Source organism: Pteropus alecto, unplaced genomic scaffold (genome assembly GCF_000325575.1).
Source record: "Pteropus alecto unplaced genomic scaffold, ASM32557v1 scaffold118, whole genome shotgun sequence".
Taxonomy (NCBI): Eukaryota; Metazoa; Chordata; class Mammalia; order Chiroptera; family Pteropodidae; genus Pteropus; species Pteropus alecto.
Genome location: NW_006440654.1, coordinates 2,467,155 through 2,476,572, shown reverse-complemented (window position 1 = coordinate 2,476,572; position 9,418 = coordinate 2,467,155). Strand labels below are relative to the sequence as shown.

Genomic DNA, 9,418 nt, shown 5'->3' with positions numbered 1-9,418 from the left:
GGTTGGGCTGCTGGGTGCGAGTGTGTCCCAGCCCCGTATTAGGGGTGGCAGTTGTTCCCTGTAGTCCTCATCCCAGCCTTTTGGAGTCTCACCTGACATGTGCACAGCAGCTTATGAAGCAGCAAAGACTTGGGGTCCCGCTCTGATTTCGAGAACCCTCTCTGTGGCTCCCTCCTCTCTAGTATTCTGCCCTTCAAACTCCAGCCTCCTTAGCCTCCCAGAACCCCGACCGTTGTCCCCTCAAACCAGTGAGGCCGCCACGCCTGCTCGGGCTCTCCCCTCCCGCACCCGCGTTCCGACGGGGCCACCAGGAGCAGCCCAGCAGTGTCTGGCAGGAGTGGGCAGGTGTTCGGTCACGGCAGTTACCCTAACACGTTGGCAGGACACAACGCAGTACGGAGCTGGTTTCGGGGAGAGGGTCATTCTGGCCCTCTCTCTTAAGTAGGCGCTTTCCAGGCGCCTTGGATGTTTTGAAGTTGTCGGCATTGCTGGCGAGCGCAGATGACCTTGAACGCCCAGAAACCTCACTGATTTCCTGCTCACGTGAGTACAAGCCGCTCTGCTGAGTGTCTGCCAGCACTAGGCACTTCTTTAGGGCGAAGGGGCCCGATGATAAGACAGGCCCTTCTCTCGCGTAGTTTACGTTTTAATAGTAAAATGTAGGAAACGTCATCAAAGAAGTATACTTTCAGATCACAAGGATCATGAAGCGAATGACAGAGGAAGATGTCGGAACGAGCAGCGTGTGTTGGGGAGGAATTTAGACGGGGGTCCTGTCGGCTGAGGTGGTCGGCGCAGACCCCTCTCGGGAGATGACGCTCAGCAGAGGCCTGAACCACAAGGACTGCAGGGGGAGGACAGTCGGGGCAGGAAACGGTGCGGGCAAAGGTCCAGCTCTGGAACCAGCACGAAGGCCAGGGAGGTGGGAATGTGCCCACAGTGCTTGGCGTTGGAGTCTGCCACCTGCCCACACAACACTTTATTTCCCTGTCACAGAAAAGTCTGGGTAGGCATTTCGGAGCCGCAGGCTCTCCTTGGTGCTAGCGGCCCGGGCCTCTTCCGTCTTGTTTTGCCACGATTCGCTTCTCTTCTTTGTGGTCTAGTGTGGCTGCACCGGCTCCGGCCCTCGTACCTACCGGCAGGAAAGATGGAATCCGTGCAGAGCAAATCCCTTCCTTTCAAAGGACACTTACTGCACGCTGTGCGTGCACTTCCGTGCATGTCCTCGGCCGGGACTTAGTCGTGTGGCCACACTCACCTGCCGGGGAGCTGGGGCGCATTGTCTTTCCTGCACACCCGCCCCACATTTTTTCCTGAGAAGTGGGGGAGAGTGGATATTAAACAAGCGCTAGCAACTCCGGCCAAGCCGGCGAGCGAGAGAGGCAGCCCGAGTCCCGCTTGCGTCCTGCCTTGAGACCACGCACGCTCTCGGTGCAGACCCGAGGGGGGCCGCGGGGGTGTGCGCAGGCGCAGTGTGACCTTCCGAAGAGCCCTCTCCTGCGGGCAGAGCAGGCCCTGTGGGGGAAGCGGAAGCCTCTCCATGATCCAGACGAGAGGTCGGGGTGGTGGGGGTGCAAAAGGCGAGCTGGGGTCCGGCCTGGGGGCTCTCCGGTAGGCTCGGACAGGATGTGGCAGTGTGGAGAGGGCAGTCGAGTGGCCTGGGCTGTTGCGCTGCCTCTCAGGGTGATGGGCAGAGTCCACTGGTGGTTTCTTGGCTGCAGGGGGCGCTGTCGGGCGGGCAGGTATGAGTCCGGACCTCAGTAGTGGCGCAGGGCGCATGGAGTGTGTCCTGCGGCGCGTGCTCCCTTTCTTCCTAATGCCTGAAGCCGACGCGCCCCAGCCACAGTTCTTCCCGAGGCCTTCGCACGATTGTCGGCCGGTCCCGCTGCTGCCGAGCTGCGTGGAGCCACGGGCCTCCCCCGCCCCGCTGCCCCGGCTGCGCCCTGACGGCTCCCTCCACGCTCCGCCGCCTGGCCTCGGCCAGCTGCTCCTTCTCTCCGCGCATGGGCAGGACAGGGCCATCTCTCACACCTTTGCCCTTTCATCTCGGGCCAGATGTCCCCACAGACTCTGTCCTGGCGAGGCCACGGGGAACGGCCACTTATGGTTGGTCGTGTGACACCAGCTGTCACCATAGAGGAGACACGGGGACAGGGAACAGAGCCCGCCATGGAACCTTTTGCGTACAACTTCCTGAAGCTGTTCCTGAGACAGGTGGTGTCCGGGCCACACGAAGCGCTGAGACAGGGCCTGGTCCTTGGGGTACCGGAAGCCATGCACGTGGGACGCCACCCCAGCCTTTGGGAGGCAATAATTTCCAGCCTAGGATTCTGACCCTGGACCGGCCCCAGTCAGTCGGGAGGGTATAAGAGAGTTTGATGTAAAATGTCATAGAGACCGGTCCCCCATGCTCCTAAAGAGCTTGCTTCACCAAGATCGGGGGGAAGACGGGGTCCGTGGAAGAGAAACCTCAACTGCCTCAGAAAGAGACCCCGTGAAACGTGGACTCGGTGCCCCGAGAGGTTTGACCACGTGGAAAATGCTCCCAAGGCAGAGGCATCGCATAACAGGTCTAACCTCGCCCTACCCCACCCCCCAAAATGAGAGGCAAACAAAATGGAGGCAGTTACCGAGGTCTGGGGGGTGGGTGGGGGAAGTGTAGCTGAGCCCACGGCTGGACTCGGCCGTCAGGCTGTCAGCACCCAGGGCCCGGTGGGCTGCAGGTCGGGCAGGTGTGGCCTGTGAGGGGCCTAGGTTTTTATTGTGACATCAAAGTTCAAACAATGAAGGGGAAGTAGCCGTAGATGTAATTTAGAAATATGAAGGTAAATATGAAACGTAAGAAACAAGTGGGAAGTAGGAGTGGGCGTGGCGGGAGACTGAGGTCTTCTCTTTATCCTTCATCTTTTTGGTGCATAAATCACTTTGACAAGGTCAAGTTTTGAAAAGAATTGCAGACGGGAAATGGAGATGAGCATGTGAGGCCGCCCTTTTGAGATTTGCTTTGAAGAGGTGCAGAGACACGGGGCAGTAGCTGGCGGGGGGACGCCAAGGGAGCAAGTGTAGGTTTGTTTAGGATGGGCGGGGACCCTGGCCTCAGAGCCCCGGCTCCACCTTCCTCCCGCGGCTGGGGTAGGGGCTCTGGGGACAGCCTCTGCCCTTGGCTTCCAAGGAGAGGATAGGGCATTGCCTGGGGGGCCTGGCCCCTGTGGCTTTGGGGACCCCAGGGTGAGATTGTGACTTAGTCCCTGAGATGCCATTGTTGAAAGGGGACCGACTTGTGGGGCCGCAGCCTGGAGCCCGTGCTGGGCCTGGCTCAGCCCTCCCAGCCTCATCATCAGATGAGATCATCCATGTAGAAACACTTATCAACCACAAGACCTCATGTCAGTAATGTGACATCTTATTGTGACCTGGCTGTGGCCTGGATCGGGGGAATGAGGGTGTCGGTGGGCTTTGTGGGGCTCTCCTAGAGCCCCATGTCGCACCCTCGCCATGTCGGTGCCGCTTCCATGGGCATCTAGTGAGTTCAGGGGTCTCGGCTGTCTTGTCGTCGTCACTCAAGTCACGCTTCTTCCTGCCTGGGGATGAGGGACCAGGCTGCGGACTGAGGTGGTGACGAGGGCTCCTACCTTTCTGTACCCGGTGGTCAACCCTTAAAGCCCTGCCTGGGGTGGGTCCCCGTGGAGGGAGGACATGGCCCGTCCCACACGCCTGTGCCCGGTGGGTCTTCCCTCTGGCTTGTCTGAGCATCACCTACTTCCTGTCCCATCTTTGCTGCAACTTGGGAAAATGAAGGAGCATTGCCCGTTGGGTGAAGAGCCCCAGATGATGGACTTATCACTTGACCCGCGTTTGGCTGACCGCACGCTCCCTCTCTCGTCTCAGGTGAACTCCCAGACAGCGCGACGCCCACGTTCTCCCGGTCACAGAGGCTGCAGTCCTGCCCCTCAGCAGGGAGGTAATGAGCCAGTCCCTTTCCTTTCTTTTTGCTATTATAAGAACAAATTAACACACCTGCTAACTTCCTAAAGCGCCTTCTCATCACATGGTGACCCCACAGGCCGGCCACGCATGTCTGGCCTTAGCCCCATTCTCTCGGGTGCCACTTTTACGTCCACTGTAGTTTGCCATGGCCACAGACTTTCTTCCTGCGGTGTCAAAGCCAGTTCTCAGCCCTGAGCTGGGGCGATTGTCCAGTCAGGACGCTCAGTGTAGCTGCCTTCAGAGCTGCCGCAAGTCCCTGCCCATCCCTGGACGTTCTGAGCGGTCGGCCTGGTGTGCAGCCCCATCCGTAGGTCCTCAGAGGTGACTCTGCTTTGTGGTGCACTGACTCAGACTTGGTTTGAGTCCCAGCTTCGCCCCTTCCTGATTGGACCAGAGCCGCGAGGGCAGAGGCGAGGCCTTGCCGAGTGAGGAGCCAGAAGCCCCGCCGGGGCCCGGGGGTCGGCGGCCCCTCAGAACGGGGCTCGGGCAGGCCCTGCTGGCTTCCGTCTTTTATGTTGGAACCAGAGGATGTTCCACTGTATCAAGACGTTGGCCAAATGATGAGAATGTGTTTGGGGGTCGTCTGTGCTTAAGACCCATTTTGTCTTCCAGGGCTGTCGTCCACAGCACCCCTGCCAGGCGCTCCTCAGGCCTGGCCTCACAAAGCCTGTTTGGCGCCGCGAGGGCGTCGGCCTTGCCCACACCGGCCGGCCGCCGGCTGTCTGGCCTTCCACTGGCGACCCCGAAAACCGTGCCCAGGGCCCTGGCGTCTCCCCTGTGCGTGCCGGCCCGGCGGCTGTCCTCTGATCCCCGGAAGAAGTCTGCGGTGAGGTAGGAGACAAAGGTGGTGGGCGTCTGTGTCCCGTTCATGAGGCCCCGCTCCCCCCGCCGGACGGGCTGCCAAGGCTGCTGTGCAGTCGCTCGTTGGGGATGGCAAGGGTCACCGCCCTTCCTAGCGGAGCTGGACGCCACGCTTCCTGCTGGTCCTCTGAGGGGAAGGGAGGGCACCTGCTTGCTCCTTGGGTCACGCGCCCCGTCCGGGCTTGCGCTGGCGGCCTGGCGGGGAGGGGGAGGGCCTGGTGACACACTGTCTGGGCGGACAGGCGGGCCCTGCACCGGGGGCCCTCAGGCAAAGCTCGCAGTCGGGGGCTCTGGGTCAGCGGTGTCCTTGTTGCCGGGTCCCAGGAGAGCCCGCAGCCCTGCCTTCCAGGGTCGTAGTCACGGGGACAGCGACGATGATGGCGCCCGGGCTGCCTGAGAATCAGACTCCGAATCTGTGGAAGCTGCTGCTGCACCGGCCTCTTCCGCGTCGTCCCTCAGTCCCTCTGCCACTTCGCTCCAGCCACACCACCCTTTCTCTGGACTGACTGGCCTGCCTCTCCGTCTGCCCCTGGTCCGGGCAGGGCTGCCCCGCCCCGTAATCCACGTTGGGGGGGCCAAACCCGGGCGTTTCTGGAGAACCCACATCCCTACCGGGCCACCCCCGGGTGCCTGCCGGGCTGTGCGGAGCACGCCTCACCTCTGGCACCTGGACGTGGAGGCTGTGTGTCTGCACGCTTGGCAGCCGCCTGGCACTCCATGAGCGGGCGTGTCACCATGTCCCCAGAGCTGCAACAGGACTTGCGTTTGTCATTGGTCACTGGCGTCCTTGACTGGAGTCCTGTCTGTGGTGGGGGTGTCTCTGGCCATGCCCGGGTTTCCAGCCTGCCTTCCCTCACTGCATCGTGGCAGCATTGCGAAAGGCTGACAGAGCCCACGAACATGGGGACCTTAAAATAACTCCTCTCAGTCACTTCTGGCTCCGGTTCTGCGCCGTGCTCAGAGGCTCCAGTTCCGAGGGGACAGGGCCCGCTGGCCTCGGGTCCCTGAGGCGAGCACAGGCGGGCAGGCTGTGCATGGTGGGGGCGAGGCCCGCATTGGGAGCCCCAACAGCTACAGGTCTGGGAAGGCTGCACACAGTCTGGGTCCTAGGTCGAGGGTGGGAAGGTTATGTGGGCCTCGTCTCCCAGCCCTGAGAGGCTACTAGCGACTTTGGTGGGGGCCATGTCCTATCCCCGCCCTCGGGCCAGCAGGGAGCGGGGCTTCTCTACCTGCACTGCCCAGTACAGAGGCCGCTATCTACATGTGGCCATTTAAATTCTAGGTAACTAAGATCAAGTGAAACTCACATTTCTGGTGCTCAACAGCCACACGTGGCCGGTGGCTGCCATACTGAAGGGTGCAGGTAGTGGGCGTTTCTGCCAGAGCCGCCGGGGACTGCTGCCCTCGGAGGAGGCTGCTCTCTGCTCCGGCCAGTGGCGCTGCTGCCGCCACCGCTGCCTCGCAGCTGACCTTCCCCGGCCGCCCCTCACTCCCCAACGGAGGGCGGAGAAGTCAGCAAAATAGACGAGACTGCAGTGAGAAAATAGATGTAGAGGACAGGCTGGAGGAATGCTAAGGTATTCCGAAAAATACGTTATCTAAATACCCCCAGGAAAAGGGGGAAAAGTGTATTAAGCCATAGTTAGAGCTTAGAAAGCTACGGTTCAGAGGATGTTACAGCTGAGTCATAAACAGCCTTTAAAACTGTAAGTTTTAAAGCTAACTCTTTTAGGGTACAGCTAAGTAAAGATGGAAGGTTACTCAGTTCATCTTAACAGCCAAACCTGACAGCTAACGATAGCACCTAAAAAAGGAAACTAGACTGATTTCACTTATGAAGATAAATTTAAAACAAAAACAAAAACAATATGTCTTCATCTATCTTGAAGAAAATTAAATTAGAGCCATCTTACATCAAGGAGAAATAAATCTGAGATGAGTTAGACTTAAATATACAAGACAAGAAAAACAGAAGGAAAAATAGGAGACTGTGAATAATCACGGGGCAGGAGACCTTAATCACTACTGAAAACCCAGAAGAGATGACGATAAACCCGTATTTAACAGTGTGAAAATTAAAAACAACTTGATTTATGGCTAAAATGACCATAAATGAAATCAATAGACAAGTGGCTGAATGTAAGTCAGCAGGCAAAGCATCTGAATAAGCTCAGATGGTAACACCCAGGTTCGCCACTATCAGGGAGATGACGATTACAGAGACTAGGAGACAGCTCTCTCTACAGATCATCCGTCCCTACCTGCTGGTGAGGATTTGGCGGTGCGGGGTACTCTGGACTGCTGCGGGCAGAAATGCAGATTCCGGTGGTCTGTTTTGGAAAGCCATTTATCAACATCTGTTAAAATCTAGTCACACGTACACACTCCTGACCCACTGATCCTACCACAGGAGCGAGACCACAGTTCAGATGCACAGGGACGCCCGAGGTGGTCGGGTTCCAGAGACAAAGACTGGAAAGAAAGCACCATTTAGGCAGCCAGTAAGGGGCATGAGTTAGCATTGTAGCAGCTGACTTGGGATTTTTATAAGGAATCCTTGAGAGAGAAAGGATGCAGACGAGGGTGTGGAAATACACACCCACCAACAGCAGGTGTTGTACACATCACACATATATATATCTGCATGTACATGTCTGTTTGGTCCTATGAGAACATAGAAGATGTCGGGGCTCCCAACGCTGGCCTTGCCTCCGCCATGCGCAGCCTGTCCACCTGTGCTCACCTCAGGGACCTGAGGCCGGGCGGGCCCTGACCCTCGGAACTGGAGCCTCTGAAGCAGGCTCAGAACCAGAACTGAAAGTGACTGAGAGGAGTTAGTTTAAGGTCCCCCACGTTCCCAGGCTGTCAGCCTTTCGCAAAGCTGCCACGACGCAGTTGGGGGCTCTGGGTCTGCGGTGCCCTTGCTGCCCAGTCCCGGTAACAGAAGCCGCAGGGCTCCTTCCATCCTGTGAATAAACTTACGAAGAGAATAGAATAGAATAGGCCCATGTTGACAGCAGACTGGTAGGATCTTTGAGCTGATAGGAACCTCAGAAGTCATTCAATCCTGATGGGGCTGGAACCAGAGTCGGGACACTCCGCACCGTGTGTCACCTCTCCAAAAATGAAATCACAGCCAAGCAAACAAGCAATTCACAGACTTTCCTCCTACGATGCTCCTTTTCATCCCCTACAGAACTGCACTGGTGACAGGGAGCAGCGGCTGGGCCACCGCTAGGCGCTCGGACTCGTCTGATAGCAGTTTCTCTCCTCCATCTGCTGTGCCACAGGCACTCAGCTTCTCTCCAGAAAAGAGTGATTTTACTTTTTCAAAAAGTATTGCCGAGGAAGTAGCACTGGATGAAGCAAAGCCACTTGAAGATATGACCCCCAGTGAGGTAAAAGAAACAGACGGAGTTTGCTGGTGTCATTGGGGTTTACGGAACCTGCCTGGAAGCTGGGTGGTAGCTTCAGGATGTGACCCACGAGTTGTGGCTGCAGGATTTCATCCTGTGACCCTGGGGTCTCCCTGCCAGCTGTGTGCCAAACAGGAAGTCAGGACCCTCAGCCTGGAGGAGAAAAAGCTGTACCTCTCCCCTGTAATTGACTAGAGAGGGTTCAAAGGGTGGGAAGGGGAAGCAGGGCAGTAGAGAGGGGTCGGCTGGCCGCTGGTGGGGGGCGGTGGGCCAGGTGTGACGGATGGCCAGAGAGAAGAGCTCAGTCAGTGCCCGCACAGCGCAGCCAGCTCCCCACACCAAGGGCCCATCCCAGCCCTCCTTCCCCGGTTTTCCAAACCGTTAGCCACCTGGGACAAGCTAAGCCTATGTCTTCCCAAGATGGTTGACAAAAAGATGCTAGAATAGCCTTTATATCTTGTGTTCTTGTCTAGGCTATTCTTGTGGATATCAAACTGGATCAGCTTACCATTACTCCGAAAGCTGAAGGTCCACCCCTCACTGATCCCCCTCTCATCGACTTCTGCAATACTCCAGAAGCCAGCGTGGCTCGGGTATCCGAAAGTAGGCCTCTGATCGACCTCCTGATAAACACTCCAGATGTGGACAGGAACGCTGTGTCTAAGCCGCCCCACGAGGTGGGACAGGTGAGGCGTGGCAGGGGGGTCTGTGCTGCTTTGGCCTTGGGCCGTCTCGGTTCTGGGTTTGCTCCTCTACTCACGTACTTGTGACCCCGGAGAGTGGCCAGCGAGGCTTCTCTGGGTGACCTGACTCAGGGTACACTTCATCTGTGGTGGCAACAGCTCCACGTTCACGTCCCGCCAAGGAATCCTGCTCGGAACCTCGGAGTTCTCCAAGGGCAGGAGTCGTTTCCACTGTGGCGTCCCCAGTGCGTGAAGCTATCTGAGGAACTCAAAGTGCTTCAGTGTGTGGCATTTTCTCCCAACTTCTTAGAGCGACCTAGGAGATATCAGTGTGCCTGAGCCAGGTTACTGGGTTGTCATGGCCCCGAGCCATGGCGGGAATACACCGGGCAGCCTGGTCTTCAGTGAACAAAGCCCTGCCGTGTTTACGGGCTGGGAAGGGTCGTCAGGGATGCTCTGTTCACCTCCTGT

At 57.9% G+C, this 9,418-nt stretch overlaps 1 protein-coding gene across 1 annotated transcript in view; it reads left to right on the top strand.

The window, feature by feature from the left end:
• GTSE1 (G2 and S-phase expressed 1) overlaps positions 1 to 9,418 on the top strand; it is a 31,261-nt gene that overhangs the window by 16,733 nt on the left and 5,110 nt on the right. The window contains exons 9-12 of the mRNA XM_025051008.1: positions 3,889 to 3,961; positions 4,600 to 4,818; positions 8,045 to 8,246; positions 8,738 to 8,950. Coding sequence (XP_024906776.1) covers positions 3,889 to 3,961; positions 4,600 to 4,818; positions 8,045 to 8,246; positions 8,738 to 8,950 — 707 coding nt within the window. The remainder of the gene's footprint in view (positions 1 to 3,888; positions 3,962 to 4,599; positions 4,819 to 8,044; positions 8,247 to 8,737; positions 8,951 to 9,418) is intronic.